The 22,828-nt window shown below is 56.0% G+C and overlaps 1 protein-coding gene across 3 annotated transcripts in view; it reads left to right on the plus strand.

The window, feature by feature from the left end:
- Positions 1 to 8,056: 8,056 nt before the first annotated feature.
- CRHR1 (corticotropin releasing hormone receptor 1) overlaps positions 8,057 to 22,828 on the plus strand; it is a gene marked incomplete at both ends in the record, with an annotated part of 42,208 nt that continues 27,436 nt past the window's right edge. For all 3 annotated transcript variants that reach the window (XM_084239421.1, XM_084239422.1, XM_084239423.1), the window contains one exon: positions 8,057 to 8,089. In XM_084239421.1, the coding sequence (XP_084095547.1) occupies positions 8,057 to 8,089 (33 nt within the window). The remainder of the gene's footprint in view (positions 8,090 to 22,828) is intronic.

The following is a 22,828-nucleotide window of genomic DNA, read 5'->3' on the forward strand; positions in this document are numbered from 1 at the left end:
CTCCACTTCCTGCTCTCTCCTGCCCCATAGCAACATCCTTCTAGTGAGACTTGGGGAGACCCCCAGGTCCCCTGGTACCTCTACCAACTGCTCCTCTAGCCAGAGGCCGCGCACTGTGGCCTCTGCTCCGTGGCCGTGGGTTGTCTCATATCTCTCGCCCGTGCACTCTCTGGCCAGTCAGGCCCCTGGGGAGGGCTCACCATCCCTCCAGTTCTTGGGGTCACAGGCAAGAAAACATTCACGCGCACTCAGCTCTGAGCAACCAGCATCAACCAGGATCTTAGCTGGAAGCAAATGGGCCCTGGAATCCTGTTACTTGGAGCAGGCTTTCTGGAGGGGATTGTTCATCGAGATTTGCACAGAAGGGGGAGATTACAAGGAACCCTTAGTCCTGAGACCCATGAGAACGGTCTCTGCCCAGATCCAAGGATGAGGGGGGACAGGCTGCCTGAACTCTGAAGGAGCTGCATGGGGAGAAGCTGCCCTGAGAGGGGGCCCCCAGGACTCAGTCATCCACAGGGACAGCACTGGAGGAAGTGCCTCCACTCTCTTCCCTGGGACTCATCTGCAGTCCTGCTTCCTACTGGCTGAACCAGCAGGTTCACACCTTTCAGCCTTGGGGTGCCTGCCGGTAGGGAATGGTTGAGGGACAGATGGGAAGTCCCCCCATAGCCACATGACCTTCATCATGGATGCACCTACTTTCCATTGTGCCCTCACGATCCTTTCCAGGGACTAACGCCCCATCTCACAGATAGTTCCCCCCACCACCACTCGCGCCCCTTGACTCGGAGCCCTCTGTGTTCCTCCCTCTCTGGGCCTGCAGGGGAGGACCCAAGAACTTCAGCCTTTGCCACTCCCTTGCCCTGACCACACGGGGATGGAGTCAGTGGCCTGAGGCCGGTGCCCTCCTGCCAAGGGACTCAGGAGCGGCACAGGAGTCTGTCCTCTTCTGGAAAGAGCTGCTCTGTGTGGCCTGTGGGCTGAGCGCTGGTCAGCATTTCCCTGGCCGGGGTGTGCCTGGAGGTGCTGGCCTCGATCCAGCTGAGCCACTGGGACCCAGCCAGATGGCGGCAGCAGCAAAGCAGAGGCTGGCTCTGAGCCACAGGCCTGGCTTTGGAAATCAGGTGATGAGTGACCTGCAGAAAGCAGCATACCCCGGGCCCTGCTCAGGGGCACAGTGCAGCCCCCATCCCAGCTGTGGTTCATTGGGCCTAGGTCTCAGGTCCACTGGGTCTTTCAGGGACTGTAGGGCATTGGCCAGGCCTGGCAAAGTCAGTGTGGCGCTGTGGAGAGCCCAGAAGGCAGAGTCAGGAGGCCGGGCCCTGCCCAGCTGTGCTCCAGCACCCCCAGCCTTGGAAAATTCGCTTCCTCCGGCACAAGGAAGTCTCCCAAAACAAGATCTGCAGAACTCCAACATACGAAACTGGTTGAAACAAAAGTGTACCCTCGGAGCCCCTCCTCAGCTCCCCCATCCTACCTGCTCCCCTCACCTCATCTCTCGAGCAGTCCCTGAGACATCACTTTGGAATATTGGGGTTCCACAGAAAATGGTTTGGAAACCCTGGTCTATGGGCTCCCTAAGAGGTCTCAGACAACTCTAACAGGCTGTGATTTTTTTATATGCTTAAATGTGTCTATTACGTTAGCCTCCAGGTACCCATCACCCAGGTCCCACAATTAGCACCTGCGGCCAGTCTTGTTGCATTAAGGTTCCCCCCACCCCATTTCCTCCTCTTCCTGTATTTCTTTCAAAGCAAACCCAAGACATCATGTCTGTAAATAATTCAGTTTGTGTGTCTAAAAGATAAGGACTCATTTGAAATACTTAACTACCATGCCATCATCACACTTTTCAATAGTTAATCAAAATTCATATTTCCAGTGGCTTATTTATAGTTTTTTAAACATACAGTTTAACATCCAGGTCAGAGTTGGCCTACACACTGCGGCAGGTTGGCCTGCCTCTTCAGTCTGTCCTTGCCTTGTTCTGTGACTCCAAAGTGGCCAGTGACGGTCATGGCCCATCTGCGTGGGCTTCTCTGGGGCAGCAGAGACAGTCCCAGGAATCTGGAGGGACACCTGTCTTGCCCTAAGCCCTTTTTAAAACCCAGGGAAGAGAAGGCAAGGGTGAAGAGGCTGGGCTGAGGCTCAGTGCTGGGGTTTCCCACCAGGAAGCTGCAACTGCTGCTTTGTGGGGGGGGGAGGCGGGGAGGAGGGACGGGGTCTTGCTCACACCCCAGGAGAGGGGGGCACCTCACAGGTGATGAGAAGGACCCAGAGGTGATGGGTATCTACTGAGGGCGCTGCCCCAGGGACAGGATCCTGCGGCCTCACCCTCTGGTCACACTGACCGCTAACTGCAAACACCTCTCCTGGCATTTGCTGAGACGCAGGATTGTGCCGGAGGCTGGAACTGCCCAGGAAGCAGCCTCTGCCTCCAGCGCTCAGCACCGTGGGGAGCTAGATATATTTGACCGCCCCACGTCAATGTGCTGATTTGCAAAATGGAAATAATAGCGCCTTCTCCACTGGCCCAGCAGGTTCTCTGAGTGCCCCTTGTTCCCAGTGGGGGTTTATGACTAGGGGAAATGGACAGTGTGTGCCTATAAAAGAGGTGCATGGGGGAGGGCTGGGGTCTAACCCGGGGGAATGTCCACAGAAGCCCTTAGAGTCCTCAGGTCTAGCTGGGCAGCCTTAAGCAGGTAACACTATTGGTGTTACCTCAGCGCCTTCCCTGGGGCCCTAGTGTTTTGGAAATTATGAAGCTCAGGAAATGCAGAGTGGGGAGTTCCTTCCTCCTATGAACTTCAGACAGAAGAGAACATGTAGGCGCTTCTGCTGTCCATGGTACCATAGAGTTGTCCAGGCCGAGGGCCCCAACCTCAGGACCACAGAACTGTTGAGAGGATCACCCCTTGTTGTGGGGACTGTCGGTACATTGGGGATGTTGAGGGGCGCAAACAAATGTGAGTGTGCCCTCCTGTTGACTCTGCCCTTCTGACTGGCACCTCTCATCTGTTTTCACTTCCAGAATGTTCCCAGGGTGCCAACCCTTCTTACTTCAGTGCACCTTTAAAAAGTTTTCTTAAAACAACTTCAAGAACCCTTTTGGATACATTTAATAAATGCAAAAATATGATAATTATGCCCAGGGTAAGCACACTTGCCCTTGATTGATACAGGTCCAGATCTGGGGAGGGGAAGGGAGGGGAGGGGAGGAGAAAGAGGAGGGGAGGAGGGGAGGAGGGGGGAGGGGAGTGTGAAGAGGGGGAGGGGAGGGGAGTGTGAGGAGGGGGAGAGGTGGGGAGGGGGAGGAAGGCCACCTGAGTTGGCTACCCTTGCTGTCATTGCCAATCTCTGTCCGGTGGCTGTCTCCACCTGTCCCTTTTGTCTACCCACTGGGATAAAAGGGAAAAATTGGCCTTAGAACATCATTTCCCTCTTGGGAAATGGTCTCTTGGGCTAGACGGAGGTCACCTCTCCATGGTACCCTGGAAAATATCTGGTGTGGGAGCAGGGGACATGGGGCTGGAATCCTGCCTGTGCCAGCGCCAGCCGTGTGACCTTGGGCATGGTATCAACCTCTGAGCTCAGCTTTCTCGTCTGCAAAGTAAGGCTATTAATACCCTCCTTCGCGGGGTTGTTAGAAGGATTAAATGAGAAAGTGTCTGTGAAGGAGCTGTGCAGTATAAACTGCCATACACATCCTCATCAGTATCGTTTTGTCTGTTGTTTCGAATGGATAATATCAAGCCCCCTATGCAAGGAGAGCCTCAGCCTGTCCCCACCCCACCTTCAACTCTGCCGAGCCTCACCCAGTCACTGCACCCCCATCACCTGTCCCCAGAAGACCAGTCCCTCCCCTGCCCCATGGACTGTGTCTCCAAGGAACCCTCCTGCCTTGAAAACCTTCCTTTCTCTTTTTCATATGTCCACACTCATTTTCTTCTATACTCAACTCCCAACTCACCTCTGTGAAAGCTCTTTCCCTTAACTAAGGGGGTGAGTCAAGGCCAGTTTGCCCTCTCCCCCCAGCTGAGCTGCCTATTGTGATCTTCACACCCAAGCCAAAGCTTAGCAACAGAGATGGGTTGTCCTGGGTGGATGATGATGATAGTGGTGGTGATACCTAAGATTTAATAATCAAAAAGCTAATGCTTGTGAAAGCACTTCCTCTGTGCCAGGTGCTGCACTAAGTCCTTTATACATATTAACTTATTTATGGAGTGCCAGTGGCCTATGGGATTGAGCAGCTGCCTCTCTGCCTCCAGACCCCAGCACAATGTCAATTCCTTGGTAGAACCTTTCCTGTGGCCCCTAGCAGAATTAATATTCCTGCCTCCATGCCCACGGTGCTTGTTCTATTATTGACCTGATTTCACTAGCTTTTAATTATTTATCCAAGTGGCTGTCTCCTGTTCCTCTCTGTGAACGAACATCTTAAGGGGCAGGGCCCTATTATATTAATCTTTATTAACCTCTACATCCAACAGTGACCGACACATTGCTGTTGCTCATTAAGTGTTTGTTGAATGAATGCACAGATGAATGGAGTCATTAACACCATGCTTGTGTGATTTTATAAGCTGCTCCCGTCAGGAGGCCATCTTCCTGACCTCAGGCTTCAGATGACTTCCAGCTCAGCGCTCCCCTAAGCGTGATCTGTCTGCAAACTCTCTGTTGCCAGTTTGAGAAAACAAGTGCAGAAATTGAGGGGGAACATTTAGAAATGTTTAAGCAGTTTGACAGATTAGTTGCATGTGCACTGGAGCTGTTTTTTTAATTGGGCTTTATTTTATAAGTCTTTTTCTATTTCATTTTTTCTAACAATTCATTTCCACTGTATTTTGCAGTAGAATCAGTCTGCAGCAGATTCAAAATTTAAAAATCAAGAACTGATTTTTCTGAATAAGTAGTCTGAGAAGTATCAATCCAGACCCCACCCCCCCCACCCCCCGCACTTCTTGGGATGTCTATTGTAAAAGCCAAAGGGCTCCGCATGTCGAGGGGCACATTCAGCCTTCCTCACGGGGTCCCACTCGTCACTGCTTGCCCCCACAGCCGTCTCTGTTTAGAAAAACAAAGACTTGTCTTTTATTCCTGTTTAGATTTCTCATATATCTCCTTTCTTCCCAACCTGGGAAGAAAGGGTCGGACTGGGGGCCTGTCCTGAGCGGAGTGAATGGAGAGACTGCCTCAGAACACCACCCTGAGCCACCAAGCTGGTTGGCTGGAGCAGTTTGGGGGGCAGAGGGGGTCAGGGGGGAGGCTCCATCAAGCAGCGCAGAGGAAAGCAGGCTCTTGAAGGTGGAAGGAAGCAGTTTCAGGACAAATGAAGGGGATCTGGAATCTTTTTACAGAAGGGATGTTAAACATAATGCTCTCGTAATCCAAAGGTGGTCAAGGCCGAAACTATAAATAAGTAGGCCTTAGAGTGATATGGAAGCCACCCTCCTGCCACCTGCGGGGGGGAGGGGCGGTTTGAGGTTAAGTCAATGAAATCCACACAGACAGTCACCACCCAGGGGAGGATGTGCCATCCATATGCCCTTTTAGAAAGAGGTCTGAATCCCAGGCCGAAAAAACCAAGAAGAGCAAGACTTCATTACAGCCTAATCGATGGCATTAGCGTATCTAAAGATCATGTCAAGGGGAGGATATGGGGCTCAAAATGGAAAAATTGAATGGTTGTTTATTAAACAAAGAGAAACACAGAATCTCGAAATCTGAGGCTATCTGTTTGGGCCAGGGTGGAGCCAGACCTCTGCAGGGCTGGGTAGACCTCCCTGAAGAACCCCCAGCTTCCACAACTCTGGTTCCACAATCTCTGCTGAGACCTTCTAATGAAGAATTCTGCTTCCCATCAAGAATTTCCAGCAGGGCCCATGCTGCCCACACATTTGACATCAGCATATGGTGCCCTTGATGGTGATGATGATGGTGATGGTGATGAAACTATAGTCAACCTTCACTGAGGCCTCCCTACGTTCCAGTTATCATTCCAAGCCTTGTTCAAATATTAACTCATTTTAACCTCCCAATAACCCCAGGAGGTTGGTATCTCTACCCCTATTTGACAGATAAGGAAATTGAGGCAGTGTTAAATAATTTTCCAGGTTTATAGAACAGTGTTAAATAATTTTCCAGGTTTGTAAGTGGAAAAGCCCAGACTCAACCTCAGGCTGCCGGACCCCAGCACCATACCACACGCGACCACTATGCATTTCATTTTTATTAAGAACGACACGTTGGCAATCTGACTGGGGCAGACATCTCTTCCGAATTTAGCTGGGATGAGTCGGTGCCATACACAGCACAGTTACCCCCAGGGCATGAATTCCACAGGGTCTGTGTACGTCTCAAAGGTGCCATTGAGGTAACTAAGCCAGTATGACCAGCTGGCCTCCAGAGCAAGGTCCCTCCCCACTTCAGAGCCCCAAACTCCAGCAGAACCCAGTTCTCCAGGCATTTGGAGTTGGGCGTTAGGAGGCTGAGAGCTGGACCAGCTACAGGGCTCCAGGCAAGTCACTGCCTTGCCCTTCTGTGGGCCTCTGTGTCCCAGCCAGGATGTAGTGCCTGCTGGGTCGCAGGACCTCTGCCCAACAGCAACCGTTTTAAAGGAAGACCAGGCCCCTGGGCCCTGCGAGGTGGAGTGGGTGGAGGGAGGAGCCGGCGAGCCGGCAGCACACAGAGTCCGGGCAGTTAGGTTCAGAGCTTGGTTTTCCAAGTTGGCTGACGGCGTGACTCTGGGCCTTGCTCTGCCCAGAACATTCCGCTGCTTCGGAAGGGGCTGCCTTGGGGCTGCCTTGGCGCTGCGGGACGCGCTCTGCCGAGTGGGGTGATTTCTCTACTTTGCGCTCAGATCTGGCGGGAGGAAGCCAAAAGTTCCAGCGGCAGGCGGAGGACAAAGTTTAAGTTGCAGCAGGAATCAAGAGCTGCTTCCCGGGGCTGGGGGGCGCATGGGGAGCCGGTACCCTAACCTGGAGCGTGACCCGAAGGGCCGCGCGGCTGACTCGTTGCTGCGGCCTCTGCCGAGAGGGGGCGCTGCGGCCCCTCCAGGTCGTGGCTGCTCCTCCACCCGCGCACCCGCGCACCCGCGCACCCCCCCCCCCAAGGCTGCAGCGCATCGCAAGCTCCGCTTTCCCCTCGGTGGCGTTCAGGTGCAGACCAGTCCTTGGGGCGCCGCGGTCACCCCCTTCCCCTCATCGAGGGGTTCTCAGGCTCAGCCCCCCGCTGTGATCACACTGGCCAGTAGCCTAGTCTGTAGATGGATGGGTGGACACGCGGGTGAACGAGTGACTGCAGGGAACGAATGAATGGGAAGGGGGAGCCTTCGCCCGTCTGCGCCCAGGGCCGGGGGAGGCGCGCCGGGCCAGCCCCGCGCGCTGCCGAGGTGGGGGCCGTGGGGAGCGCCTCGGGGCCGCAGGGCGGGAACTCCCCGAACGCAGCTCCCCGCTGCCCCCGATTTCCGCGGCGGCCCTAGTCTGCTGGGCTGCCCCTTTCCCGCCTCCCAGAGCCCCCCATAGATTCCCGGCGCCGCTCCAGTGCCCCAGACCCGGACCTCACGCCGGGCGGGAGGCGGGGAGCTGCGCCCCTCCCAGGCCACCCTCCCCCCGCCACCCCGGCTTTCCCGGCCGCGGCCGCCGCCAGCGCGCCCCGAGACTGCCGCACTCGGCGCGGCGCAGGCGGGGTCGGCGGGGCCGGCGCGGAGGGAGGGGCGGCGGGAGGCGCGAGGCGCGGGGGAGGCCCGCGGGGCGGGGAGGGGCGGCGGCAGGCGCGCGAGGCGAGGGTGGGAGCCGAAGCCGCGAGCGGCGTGGACCGGCGGGCGGCGGCGGGGGCGAGGCGGCTCCCGCGGGCGAGAGGCGGCTGCCGGCCGGGCCGGGTCGGGACGCGGCGGCCGGACTCCCCGCGCGCGCAGGCGAGTGTCCGCGCCGGGCCGGGCCGCTGCGGGGGAGCCCGCCCGCCCCGCGCCCCCGGAGCCGCCGCCGCCCGCGGGCCCCGCGGGGATGCCCGAGGCCCCCAGGCATCCGGCGCGGTGAGGAGCAGCCCGAGGATGGGACGGCGCCCGCAGCTCCGGCTCGTCAAGGTAAGCGCGCGGGAGCTCGGGCCGCGCGGGACGCGGGCGGCTGCGGGGCGACGGGGGCGCCCGCGCTTGGGGGGCAGCCTCGCCCCCTCTCCCTGGACCCTCGGAGCCGGCGTCGGTGGGTGGGGGGAGAACTCAGGTGAAAAAAGCAATCGTGGCGAAGCTGCGGGGGTGTCGTCGGCGGAGGAGGGGTCCGCCCACCCGGGGTAACCAGCCCCGCGCGGAGAGGAGCTCGGGGCTCCGGGAGTCACCCTGGGCGCCCCTCCCATCCCGCAAGCAGACCCGGGTCCCGGACAGAAGGCTCTAGAGACGGGTTTCCCACCCGCCCAGCACCCTTTCTTCTGCTCCCCCACTTCGTACGCCCCCGCCTACTCCCGGGAGCTCCTTCTTGACCCTTCCGCTCCGGGAAGAGCCGCAAGTCCCGGGAGATGAATGGCCTCGTGGCCTCCGAGCCTTTGATCAATGCTGCAGGCTCCCGGGAGGCGACGGTGCATCTGGCGGCGGCGGCCGCTCCCCCGCCGGCCCCCGGGAGCGCAGCGCGCGCCCCAGCCCTGGCACTGGCGGGTCCTCGCGCTGCGCCCGCGGCCGCGCCGGCTGCTGCTGCCCGGGCTCTGGCAAGCGGCTCCGGCGCCCGGAGTTTAGGAAAGTCGCCAGGCTGCGCGTCCAGCGTCTGCCGGTTGAAGTTTGGGGGCGACGAGAAGCTGCCCGCCGGCTGCGTGCGCCGGGAAGGGCTGGGGGCGCGGGGGCCAGACGGTCGGGCCCACCGCGGGCGACAGCCGCCGCGTCCCAGGGCCAAGCGCTCCCCGAAGCCGCCCGGGCTTGCTGGGCGGAGGAAGCGCGCAAGCTGCAGCGGGAGGGAGGCGGGTGGGCCCCCGCGGAGGCCGCTCTCGCCGAGTCGGGACCCCCCAGGGCGGGAATGGCGGGCCTGGCTCACCCACACCAGCCTGGCTGGGTTCGGCGCGGTAAAAAGCCGATTGCATTCAAAGGAATCGAACGGGTTCGGGGGAGGAGTGAGGATTGACTGAATTTTCTTTTCCATCAGCTGTTAAACCAAGTCTTTGGTTTGAGTTAAACCACCAAGATTTTTTAAATGCAACCGCTGCTAGGTGATCAGTGAAGGCTCCCGGTCCTCTGCTCTCCCGACATGTCAGTGTTTGGTTTTTTGATTTGTTTTTCTATGATTGAGGGTTGGTTTGATCAAACCCATCTCCCACCCCCACCCCCCAAACATTCACTGAGGGCTGGGGGTGCACCCAGAGATGATGTTTTGGACGATTGCAGAGAAGGGCGTGGGGACAGGGAGAAAAACATCCAGAGTGACTGAATAAATGGCCCTGAATGAAACTACTTTCCAAAGGCCCAGTGTGTACCAAACCTGGGTCTAAATTCACAACTCAGACTGAATCGAATCTGAAATGGACTGAAGGATTCAGACATAGGGTTTTTGGGGTTTTTAAGTGTACATGGGAATAGGTATATATTTGCTCTCCAGCCTTTCTTAGAATCATATGCAGATCTGCTTAGAATGATCATATTTTCCTAAAAGAAAAAAAAGTCTTCTGCTGTCTGTTTTCCTACTAGAGGGACATAAAGACGTATGCTCTTTATGTCTGGCTAATGAACTCAGTAGGTGCTCACTAAACGCCCAAAGAGTGAGAGGAGGGACTGAATGGGAGGTTAATGGTGGTCCCAAATGGTTCCTTTCTTCTTTTAGTGGCGTGTGTACAGCTTGCTAGGCATTGTTCCACCTGTTTTGCAAATATTAATACATTTTGTCCCCGTAGCAGCCCTAGGAAGGGGGAACCAGCACTGAGGCGCAGTCAGGCTAGGGGACATGTGCGTGGCCACCAGAATTAGCAAGAGGGGGACCAGAATTCAAACCCAGACACTGGACTCTAAGGCTTTGTCTGTTGTCTTTTCCCAGTAAATATTCTAAGGCTCTTAAAACCCCAGGTGTCTGCCGGTGGAGAGTTCAGGAAGTTTTGTCAGTATAAAGTGTAGGTCTAGGGTTAGCCAAAATCTGACTGTGCTCCTCAAAAAGTCAGCCAGCGTTGGGAAAGGATCTACACATTGCAGCGCTAACACAGACTCATTACAGAGATGTGGGGAGAATGTGAGTGAGGATGTGGGTGAAAAGAAAGTGTGTGAGTTTGCCTGAGAGGGGGTATGTAGGAGTGTGCAATAGTGAGAGGTGTGTGAGTGCACCTAAGAGGGGGTGTGTGTGAATGGGGGAGATGTGTGTGTTGTGGATGTGAAGAAGACAGGTGAAATACTGTCTCTTCCCCCCACCCCATGGTGGGGTCCAGCACCTGTGCACCACTTACCTAGCAGCTGCAGTTTCTTGCACGGAAACCCCAGGGTGGCTCCGGCTGGTGGGTTCCAGTGCCTGAGGGGTGGAGAAAGCAAGACCACATGGGCTGTTAAAGGAGAGTGAGTTCTGAAGAGAGCTGGTTTTATTTATTGCTATTATTACAAAAGCAATCTGGCAGCATTTTATACAAAGTTTGAAAACTAGAGAGGAAAATTATAACCTCGTCTCCTAATCCAGCTACTGTTACCCTGCAGGCCCTTTCTCGAGTGCGGGTGTGGGCACAGCTGTGGCTGGCCTCTCGCTGACTGTCACGGCCCAAGCCTGTCCCGTGTCATTGCCAAGCCTCCAGAGGAGACTGTGTAGCTGGCGAGTGCATGTTCCTTTTGCATCCCTAGGTCGGTGCATTTCCAAGTTGTTTCTCTGACAGATGCTTTGGAGCCAGGTTTTTGAGAGAAGCATGGACAGGAGGAATGAGGAAGGCAAACGAGCAAGCCCAGGATGGGGCCACGGCTGCCTCGGAGTGTGGGGTTCCATGTGGGGTCACCACTTTTAGCAGCGGAGGCAAGGGAGCTGGACGTCAGGCCATGTGGTTCAGGCTCCACATGACCCGCCCTGAGGATAGGCGAGCTCAAATGGGTCCAGTTCTCAAGGATCCTTTAGATTTGTGGAAAACAGGACACTGACCCAGAGCCAGGAAGGACAAGCTCAAGTGGAAAGAAATCCATTTCTCACTCTCTAACATTTGACTCCCCAGAGGGCATCAGCAGCCAGCAGGGTTCATCTGCACAGGAGTTCAGAGCATTCAAGGTGACCTTAGCACCACCCCAAGTGCCTGTGATGCTGGCCAGGCCCTGGACCTGTGCCCTGGCACGGAGTGGCCTGAAGGAAGGTGGCAGGCACAGGGGCTCTCATTTCAGCAGCAATATTGGGGTGAAAAGACCATTACCCCAACAGTTGACAAACCTGATGTGGTGCCAACTATGCCTTCACCTGGCTGTGTGACTTCAGGTAGGTCAGCTTCCCCCTCTGAGCAACCAATCTCTGTCAGCAGGGCTAGTCCCGTTCCCTTTCATGTCTTGGGAAAGATCCGTTCCAAACCCTCCTTGCGGCCACAGCTCACTGGGGAAGAGTGGGATGCAGCTCGCGCAGCCCCCACCTCGGCCCCTCCCCAGGGGACCTCTCTGAGCTTGAGTGACCCCAACTATGAAACAGAGGCAGTGCCTAACTCATAAGGTGGAGGTAAGGGTGAGATGTGGGAAGAACCTGGAACAGCGCTTGGCACAGAGTTTGCTTTCAGAAAAAGTTGCAAAGGCCACCGCTCTTCAGAGGAAATGAGATAGTGCAGGAAAAACAACTGGCAGCTCTTGGTCACTCAACGGGTACATTTTTGCACCCAGCTCTGGTCCTACTCATCCCTGCACACAGTAGGCATTTCAGTTTGTTGACTGGAGGGAAGGTGGCTTTATTGTGGCTTCCTCCAGTTTAGTAAGACAGAACCATGTCACATTGAAACAGAAAGAAGGCCGGGGAATGCCCAAATCGCCATAGCATAAATCCACCTCTCATACAGAGGCCTGGCACTGCCCTTGAAGCCCACTGTGGTAACGAAAGAAAAAGAAAAGCAAGCAGACGGCTAATGAACAACCCACACACCTCGAGGACCCAATCCCGGGGCAGAACCTTGCCTGTGAAGCTCTAGCCGCTCCCCTGTCTCTGGAGAGGTGCAGTCGGTGGCAGGTGACCTGGGCCTTTCTTGCTTCTCCTGGGTGAAGAGGGGGTGGGGTGACCTCTCCCAGCTCATGAGCTCAACCAAAGGGAAGTTGAGCCCATTCAGGGGTTAAGACCTAGTGGAGATTTCAGCTGCAGTTTCAGATGCAACAGATGAATTTGTTGATTACAAATGACTGCTGTCTACTTAAGAGCCTCGGGCTGTCAACAGAGTCCCTGGGAAGTCACACCATTGAGTCTTTTTGAAATGCTTGTCTCCTGCCTTGTCCCTTGGGGAGGCGCCACCCACCGTGGCTGTCAGCATCTGCTGGTACTGCTATTCTATGAAGCTCTGTTTCAACAAAACTGAGGTGCTGGAAGGCAGGAGGGAGTTTTCTGTAAGACAGGCATGTTGAGATGCAGCACTGGGAGACAGTCCTGTGGACACAGAATGACGGATTCAAATGCTTGACTCTAATGTGTTCTTTGTCCCCTCGGCACCCGTGAAGCTGTCTCTGGGACAAACGGAGATGGTCTTTCTGTCTGGTGAACACAGGTAATTCCACTAACCCACCCTGGCCCTAGGGACCCCATGGAGCAACCCCAGTGAGGTGCTTACTTGTGGGGTGCACACTGCCCCCTCCCCCCACCAACTGTTCCAATCTTCAGCCACTCTGGCCAGACACCAGGGCTCCTAGGTCAGAGTCCAGGACAGAAAGTGGCCAGACTGGTCCAGCTGCTTCCCGGCTGAAGGTCGGGGCAGGGTTTGTTCTAGGCTGACTGGCTGCAGTTTGGAGTCTGCCCTCCAGTTCTAGAAGGTTGCGCGCGGTCCGGTCCTATGGTGAGGCTCGATGGGAGACTTAAAGCTTTAGTGCTGGAAGGTCAGGGCCCCTGGGAGGGCTAGGACAGCATATTGCTCAGTACCCTGGGGGGTCCATGGAGCCGAGGAGCTGGAAGGCAGCCTGGGGTGGCTTTTCCCCTTCGGTATGTATGTCCCGGCCTCCTGGGCAGGGTATGTGAAAGGACGGATGGTTTCCAGAGCCATCAGCCCTCCTTGGAGCGGCCCCGCCCTTGTGGGGAGCATGGGGGACAGAAATGAGTGGGTGCCTGTGGGCAGCAATGGGAAGAGCCGGGGTGGCTCAGGGATGAAGTGTTGGACTGTGCAGGCTGGGGGAGAAAACAGGGCCCGGGAGGGGTTTGGCGACCCTGGGAACGGGCTTAGGGAAAGTCCTGGGCTGCCTCAGGTGCAGGTCGCACAGGTCCAGGTCCCTGCAGCGGCCCCTGTCAGAGCACTGGCAGCTGATGTCCCTGGGCTGCTGAGGGCGGATGATTTTATTACTCTACCAGATGCGGCAGAGAGACAGGCAGTGAGAGGGCGAGGCGAAAGGTGACGCGGGGATGGAGACCCCTGGCCAAAACTGGCATGAGAGCGATGGAAACAGACAGGTCTGGAAGAAATGGAAACAGGAGGGAGGGACAGAAGGCGAGGAGGGGCAGAGGGAGGGGCAGAGGTGTTAGTAAGGAAAAGACCTGCGTGTCTGTTGTCATTCTTGCTGTGTGCTTTTTCCCTGCACCCAAGAGAACGTGTGCCCCAGCACTTCCCGAAGGGCCCCCCCAGCCTGCTGCCTGCAGCCTCCCTCAGCTGTCAGGAGCGCCCCAGAGAGCGGGATCTCCAAAGCCGGTGTGTGGAGGCTGCGGAGGCCACCCCACGCCCTCCCCTGCCCCACAGGACTGGGCTCCTCCCACCCCCTTCACAAGGAACACAGCCTGTTGCCTTTGTGGTCCTCACTGGGCCCCCAACCCCCTCCCCCGCGTTCTGTCCTGTCTGTCCGCCTCTTCCGGTGATGGCCGGGCCCACGGCCCCTCAGAGGTTGCTGTCTGGTCACCTCCACTCTCCTCTCAGCAGTGACACCAGCAAGGCGGCAGCGCCGGCAGCTAACTCGAGGCCATGGCCGGAGGGCTGCGTCTAGAAGGGCAGCCAGGGCAGAGCAGAGTGGTGCCGGTGGACAGCCCCTGTCACTGCTTCCCCAGCACAGTGCCTGGCTAGGAGGCCAGGAGGCCGGGCCTCGGAAGGAGCCTGCGTCCCTAGCTGGTGTGAGCCCCTGCCTTGCCCCCACCTGAGTGTCCCCTCCATTTCCCCAGCTTCTTTTGGCTGGATGCGCCCTTTGCTGAGCTGCCTCTGCACCAGAACCCACACGCATGACCCCGTCAGGGCCTCTTTGGAGTGTCTCACTCCAGAGGCAAAAGAACTGGACCCTCCCATGTCCCTCGAGCCTCACCTCTTGTCTCTCCCTCAGCTGCACCGTCCTCCTTTCTGCCTGCCCCCCACCTAACAAAACATTCATTTCTCGGGCTTCCCCGTCTCTACCATCGTCCACCCAGACCTCCCTGAACCAGTCCTGCCTCCTCCTCCAGGAAGCCCTCCCATCTAAATTCATCTCTGGTTAATCCTTCCCCTGACCTGAGCCTCTCGCCCGAGGTGGACCTGGGCTCTCAGACCACAGGGGGCGCCAGCTCTTTGGCGTGTCCTCTGGTCACTCATCTCACCAGAGACGATTCTGAGCTCGGAAGCGTTCAGATTCTGAGCTCTGCAGGAGGACTTCCTTCAAAGCAGAGCAAGACTGTGTCCCCAGCCCCTAGTCCCATACTCTGCACATAGTAGGTGCACAGGAGGCTGATTCAGTAGCGGCTGGCTCCTTGCCCCTGCTCCCTGCTGAATACCTGGCTGTGCGCATGCAGGTGCTGTGGTGACAGGAGACACGGAGGTGACAAGCTAGACAGATTCCTCTGCCTGTGTGTGGATTTATGACTAGTGGCTGAGCAAGTCCCGCAGTCAGAGCTGCTTAGCAACATTTAGCGGCTCCAGTCCTGGCCCCACAGCATTTTCCTTCATGAGGGCTTCGGGCAGGGCTGGTGGGAGGTGTTGCCAGAGGGAAGTTTGGCACCAGACTAAGGGTGAAGGCAGAACCTTCTCAGAACCTGGGTTCTTCTGCGAACAGGTCCAGGGTGCATTGGACCCCAAGGAGGAGCGGGAAGGGGTGTTTGGTGCAGCCTGGGCTCCCTCCTTGCTGCTCCCCTGATTTTGCTGGCTATGAGGCTGAAGCAGCAGTGTGGGGGGCGGGGGCGTTCTGGCTCCCTCCACAGGGTCCTGTCTCCTTGTCCCAACCCTCCAGCTCACTGTGGGTGGGGTGGGCCAGCGACAGCCTTTGGCTTCCCCTCTCTCCTTTATTGGCCCCTGCCACAGACACCACTGCCGGGCTGTGAAACTGGGGACCCATGCAGTAGCTCGTGTGCATCCTCGAGAAGCAGATCACCCCTGGGGAACAGCCCTATCCCTCAAGCTGAGGAGGCAGGAGGGCTGGGTTTGGAGCCAGCTCGCCACCTCCTGGCTGGGTGACCTTGGGCCAGTTGCACAACCTCTCTGGGCTTGGTCCTCCTTTGGGCCAAGAGGGAGACTAGGGGAGAAATGACTGTGTGGCGAGGGGCCTGCCCACACGGACACTCGATGACGGGACCTATGGCTTTCACTCATGAGTTCTCTCGCCCAGCCCCGCCCCCCTCGGTCCGCTTGACACTAAAGCCCAACCGCCCCTCAAGGCCCTCCTCCTCCGGGGGCCTCCCTGATGAGCCAGACTGCGAAAGCCCAACTTCTCACACCAGCTGTGGGGGCGGGCCCCATGGAATTTTCCCGTCAGGCTGGCACGGGGTCCCTGGGGTCTTGAAGGCCCCTTCCTCTTGTTCTCCTGTTCTCCCAGGGTCCCTTCACCCTCCACATCTTCTCACTGCCAACCTCAGTAAGGGGCTGGCACATGAGTGTTCTCAGAGCTGGGAGCTGGAAGGGACTGTAGGACCCTGCAGCCCAGGGGGCCAGTCTCAGCACCCCTGACCCTTGGGATCAGGCCATTCTTGACTGTGGAGCTGTCCTGTGCCTTTGAGGATGTTGCACAGTTTCCCTGGCCTCTACCCACCATATACCAGAAGCCCCACCTCCTCCCCCATGGTGGCAATCAGAAATGTCCCCAGACGTTGCCACATGTCCCCTGGGGGACAAAATCACCCCTAGTTTGGAATGAGTGGACTAGTTCAGTCACCCTCAATTCTGATGATCCTTCAGAATCACCTAGAGAGGATTAAAACACAAAGAGGCTCCTGGGCTTCCTTTGAGGCCTACTGACCCCAAATCTCAAGGGGGGAAGCCTGAGAAGCAGAATCTCCCATCTCCCAGAGGCACTGTCTGGAAACTTCTAGTCTCATCTAATTCACTTCTTTTACATGCAGAGAAACAGGACCGTCGCCTGTCTCGTGGATGAGTGTATGGTTATTCCTAATCTCTGTCCTAAATGCCCCTTTCCCAGGATTTGATAGTCCAGCAGCCCCAGCAGGACAGCCCTCGTGGCTTGGGAAGGCAGCCGCTTCTCCAGGGAAACAGCTCAAACCCTTTGGGATTTTCTAGCAGAACCTAATTTCCAGCCGGCAGATGATTTCACTCTGCCTTCCCGGCCCTCTTCACATCCCTTTTAAAATGTAGCTTCTCAAGGGGCCTCCCTGGTGGCATAAGGGGTTAAGACGCAACCTATGAAGGTCTCCACAGCCACTGCAGCATGAGTTTGATCCCCTGCCAGGGAGCTGACCCACATGGCACAGCGGACCTCTCCTGACTCTCCCGCTGCTCCCCTCAGCAGTGTATTTCAGTCAATCTGCCTGTTCTGTTCCCCCACTGTCTCTGGTGAATCCTCTCACCCTCTACATCTCTGGCCTGCACCCCAGTTCTTATATGCACAAATAAAATAAATCACGTGGCTGGTGTCTCCAGAGCTACCCCAGCCTCGGCTCAGCCTCCCAGAGGCACAGATGCCCCCCCCCAGGGATGGGTTCCCAATATCTGAAGCCACTGATACATCATGGTGGAGCAGCAAGGGTCCCAGTATGGCTTGGCTCCCCCCAAGAGAAGTAAATTCAGGCCTTCTGGGCTTCTACCACTGACAGATGCTACTCTCTAGATCCCCCTGCCAGTCTTGGCCTGGAGCTAGAGGTCAAGAGGCCAAAGAAACCTGCACCCACTTGTCCTTGGAGGGTCCACACTGGGGAGGCCTGGTAGGGAGGGGGCCAGGACAGGCAGGGACAAGGGCTGTCCTACCCAGGGGCACATCCCAGGGCTGGGACAGGCTCCATCCCAGGTGTTCCCGCGACCCTGCAAAGCAACCTCGGGCAGCTGCCATCTCTGCTGGCATCCCCGGTCATCCGTGCAGTGGGAAGATAGTGAAAGCGGCTATTCTTGGGGCCAAGAAGGACTGAATGACAAAAATCACAGTGTTCACCTTCTGTAAAAGCTGGAGTTTAAAAGAGGAATCGAGAGACACTATGAGTATGACAAAATATCAGTGAGTGACTCTGAGAGGTAATCACCCCCAGATCATCCCAGAAGGACCAGGAACACTTCTGGAGGGTTCAACCGGTCAGCCAAGACAACTCGCAAGCAGTGGAGCGAGAGTGATCACCACTTTTTGGTGAATGCTTGGTGTGTCTACCATGATCTAATTCTCTGAACTATCTCCAAGAGACTTAGGGTGTAGATATTTCATCCTTCTTACTTTCCCTATTTATGGACGGGGTGGCAGGATCAGAGAAGTTAGGTTGCCGGGGTCACGCAGGGAGGAAGGGGCAGATATGAGATTCCAGGGTGGGTCTCTCGCCCCAAATTAGAGGTCTGAATTATATTCTCCTGGAGTCTGAGCCCCAGCTAGGGAACACACTGACCTCCTCGGGTTACAGATGAAGAGACAGGCAAGGAGGGGTTGGGGCATGACTGTCTACAAGCACAGTGCAAGTTTGTAGGTGTCGGAACAGGATCTCAGTGCTGTATTTCCCATCCCCTCAAGAGTCCAAGGGGCGGGGGGGGGGGGCGGTCCATGTAAGAAAGCTGGGGAGGGCACCATGCAGGAAAAATGGGGACTAGGAAATGTCCTGGTGGGAATCATTACGGAATCCATGGTCAAACAGGGCAGAATGTGAGAACCCATTCATTCATTCAATCCATCCATCATTTATTCATTCAACATGCATGGATGGGGCCAACTCTCTGCCAGGCCCTATAGAAGGTACAAAAATAGCCAACCACAGACGCTGCCCTCAAAGAGCTTATAAGGTTGTATCTGGGACCCTTGGAGGGCCATGTGTACATTTCAGGGCGGTGGGTAGGGGTGTTGCAGGTCCTCTTGCCCTGGGATGGTGAAGCAGGCAGCCCATGGCTTTTTGCTCTGCTGTCAGGCCTCATTAGGGGAGCAGAGGAGTAAAGTAGCGATGGGGGGGGGGAGACAGGACACACTCTGAGCCCAGGGCCCCAAGGAGAAGGCCTGGAGGCGGGGAACACCCAGGAGGGCGCCCTTCCCCCAAACCGTAGGCAGGAGATTTTCCTTCCCATTTTTCCTCTCTGCACAACAGCAATTTAAGTTAATTAAATGTAACAATAAATTATTTCTCATCTGCCTAGAATAATCTTTCACTGCTCACCCACTTTGGGGGAAAGCACACACTCTGCCTTGAGGGGGGAGACAGGCTGTGACTGCCATGCAGGGGCGGGGGTTGACCTGACCTGGGTAGGGTGGAGGAAGAGGCTACTCAGTCCCGCCAGTCTAGGGGGCCGAAAAAGGGCTTCTTGCCTTGCTGCCTTTTATCCTAAGTCTCATTTTGCAGTTTGCAATTCTAGCTGCCAGTGGCCCCTGTGCTTGGCACCTCTGAGCAGTACAGAAACTGCACAGCTGCATGTGCCCTGCCCAGCCCCACAGTCCATCAGCCCCTAACTTCAATGCCCACCCCTGGAGGCCCAGACGGGTCTCTGAAGAGCTGGTCGCACCTTTAATTTCTGCCATCCATGCCCTGGTTTTCTAATGCAATGGGGAAGCCTAGCTCTTTAGAACAATCTTTAATTAATGACCCTTCCTCTTTTTCATATTTAGATTTTCTTCTCTTGGCTTTGCTTAAGACAACTTCAACCAGCAGGAGGCAGTGTTTTTTGCCCCCACCCCCTCCCCCCGCGCCCACCAGGGAGGGCCACTATCTTGGCCACACTGAGAGTCCAGGCTCTCTCCCAAGTCTGGGCCTGCCACAGGCTCCCAGGCCAGGGAAGGAGGAAAAGTCCAGCTTCATCCCTGACCTGCTAAAGTGCCTCCGTAGAGCTGGTGCCTCTGGGCTCTCATGTCCCCTCTGTGGGCCTCATATTCCACACCGACAAATGATGACATTGACCAGCTCTAATGGTCCACTGCTCGGGAATCCCCAGGGCCCAAGAGGAAAACAGAGGGAAGCTTGCTTAGCTCAGCCCTCTAGGTAGCTGAGGAAGATTCTGGGCCCCAGAGCAACTAAGTCATGATCACACCCCACAGACATTTCTAGGGAAAGTGATGCCACAAAGTCCCACGGTCTGGCAGGACTGGGCTCAGACCTCAGCAGAAGGGAAGAATCTTGCTGCAGGATCACGCTCCTGGCCTCCCTGGGGGCGATGGGAGCTGCCTAGTCAAGCAGCAAAGGAGCAGCAGACATTGAGGTGGAGGGGAGGGAGGGCAGGCCCCTCTCCTTACCAGTCATGAACTTGCAGGAGGTGGGGGCAGCTCCAGGTGCCTCCAGGAAACCCCTCTGCTCCCTCCAGTGGCCCTTCAGGACCATGCCTCAAAGGTTAATTACCAAATCATCCCATCAAAGAAAATTGCACTTTTGCGCCTTAAAGACCAAACTGAGCTGCAGTGATGTAGTTATTTATGGTCGCTAATAAGCATTTTCCGGGTGTGATTAACCTTTATGCCAAAGTCACACTGGGAATTGAGATGGCAGCTTCGATTCCAGCCACGTGCTGCACTGGCCAAGGGGTGGGGCCTGGGCAGCAGCTGGAGCGGGAGCGGGAGGGGCAGGCAGCTGTCAGACTCCCACTGTCCCACCCGCCTCTCTTGGGCTGGGTGCTGCTCGCCTCTCCTCTGCCCCTCCCTTCTTCCTCAGCCCTGACCCGACCTGGGCTTGACCAGGCCAGAAGGTTCCACCCTGCACCATCTTTCATCTACTGGAAAGACACATGGATCACCTCTTCCTGGCTCCCCACTCAGCCACTGAAAACAGTTCTGTGACCTTGGGCATCTCAACGACAAAACCCTGTAAAATGGGGAGCAGGGGACCTGCCCTCGTGCTTTCTGCAGTGTCCCCGCAAGTCAGGGTCCCACTTGCCCTGGGACTGTCATTTTACGCGATGTCGTCATGGCGCCGCAGCACGCACACCCTCACCCTTCACAGATTTAACATCAAGGCTTGGCTCTCTGGCAAGAGGAAAGATTTGGAGCAGGTTTTATAGGGGGCCTTGGAGCTGCTGGGCTGGCGTAGAGAGAGCCCGGCGCCCTGCCAGCTCCGCTTCAAAGTGCCATTTTGGTTTTCTTGACCAGCTGTTAGAAGACAGTGAACCTCCCTGAGTCCTAAAAACTTGGTTTGTCAAAAATGATCTGAAAAAAAGCCACCTGCAACAGCCAATGGAAGGACCTGAAAAAGTCGGGGTTCTCGGGGCAGAGTCACTTTTTGGTTGCTTTCAGAGAGTGATGTCTCTGGTTTGGGGGAAGAATCCAGGTCCCCCCATTTGCCACACACTCCAGCCAAAGTGCTTTTGTGGGTGTTAGTCATTGCTGAGAAGTGGAGGAAGCTCTGTCCCCCACCCCAGGAAACAGTTTTCATTTCAATTAAATGTCAATTAAATGCAAACTTTTGCATTTAATTATGGGATTCACCCCTCTTGGGGGGCAACCAGGCGCAGGGAGGGCAGACAGGGGGGCTGTGAGGCTTACCAGCCCCCAGTGAATCCAGCGCTTCCTGGGCTCTCGAAGGCGTTATCTCATGGTCTGCTCGTCCTCTCGTAGCAGTCCTTCCAGAGCTGTCTGAGAGACGCTGCCCTTATATCACTGGCCTCCAGGCTCAGCTGTGCACACTTACGCATGCCCACACACCCATCCTCCAGGTGTCCACCATCAGGCGCCTGGGCCCACACCCCCAAGTGCTCTCTGCACTTGGGATCAATCAATCAATCAATCAAGGGCTCAGACAATAGCCACAGAGGCTAGAGGCATAAAAAGCCTAATTAATTCACTTACCCTACAACCCCCACCCCTTGTGTTGGTAGATCCCAGATAAAGAACTCTTAGCTTTAGAAGGAAACAAACAACATCCTTGCAATTTGGGGGCCTATTCCACTATGAACTAATTGCCCATTGAGGGAGATAGGAAATTGGAGGCAACTTTGAAGAGGACATCAATGTATGTTGGGCGGAAATACACAGGAAAACACCGGCTTTTCATGGAAACGTGATTCAGGAATCTACCAGAAGCCTTTACAAACCCTGCTGCACAGCAGGTGTGGGGTGGGGGGACACACAGCACAGCTTCAGTGCAAGCCGACCTTTCCTGAGGGGAGAGGTTGGTTCAAGAATCTTAAGAAGCTTTTTTCTTTGCATAATGCAAAACCGGCCCTGAGAGTCTCCATGGAGGAGACTGTGGGTCAGGGTTACAGGCAGGCAGCCAAGACAGAGACACCCTTTGTCTTGCCCTGGGGCGTTGGGTTTGGTTTCGTGATGAATATGGGTTTGCTTTCCTCCACTATTTGCCCCAGGACAGTCAGATGTGGGGTCAGACCCACCAGTCTATATGTTTGCCCTCTGAGGAGAACCTTGGGGCATAAGTACTTTGTGCCAAGATGGTTTCCAAACCTTCAGGACTAGCCCAGGGCTCCCATGTGCAGGTGTCGTAAGGGTCAGGGTCCAGTCAGAGGCAACAAGGGCACATTGACTGGGGGGGACACTGAACTGCGTTGCTTTGGAAAGGTAAAGAAGGTGTTGACAAAAGGGGACCCTGGAACTGGCTTTTGGGGACTGCCAAGCCCTTCAGGTGAAGGGGTAGGCTAGGGTGAGGAAGGGGCAAAGAACTGGTGGGCAAAGGCTTGCAGACGCCAGCGGGGTCCAGCGTGCTGGGAAGCAATGACAATTCAGCACAAACAGAATGTGCTGTGCCTTTAGGGGGATCGGGAAGTCTGGACCACAAGCAGGCTTGAGGATTAGAAGGATAATGGGGGGATGTCAGGCAGCGGGGCTATTTTCGAAGAGGGTGTTTCCAGTTTCTTTAATTTGCCTGTGACTGAGCTGTTCTGGGAGCCCCACTTTGTGTATGTTTGGGGGGAGTGGCAGAAACAGGGGTGAGGCAAGAAACTGGGGGCAGGGATCCCAATCTCCTTCTAAAAGGGACCTCTGGCCATGCCAGCTGGGGGGCCCCTGACTGCTGGCCAAACAGCTGATGTGTTACTTCCCTCTGCTTAGCCAGGGAGAGGTACTCACCCACTTGCCAGCTTCCTCCTCTTTGCTTCCACATTTTCATTTGGAAAATGAGGGTTAAGATATTTCTCCATCTCTCTGGAAACAGTGACATTTAATTACTGATTAATAAAGTGTTGGAAGTTCCTTGGGGCCAGAGACATGAATAGGTTTGTTCTAATCACTCTTGAGCCCCAAGAGTGAGTTTGTTAAACCCAACACCCAAGTGCTGACCACAGGATTGGGGTGCAGAGCTGTGGGTGTACTTGGAAGCTTGACCCAGTAAGAGTGGAGCGATCCCTATGATGACATGCCACAGAGAGTGTGCCAGAAAGGAAGAGAGTAAATAAAGCCCACTTAGGACTTAGGAACACAGCTAAGCGATAATGGGGTGAA

The sequence above is a fragment of the Talpa europaea genome, assembly GCF_964194135.1.
Source record: "Talpa europaea genome assembly, chromosome: 7".
NCBI lineage: Eukaryota > Metazoa > Chordata > Mammalia > Eulipotyphla > Talpidae > Talpa > Talpa europaea.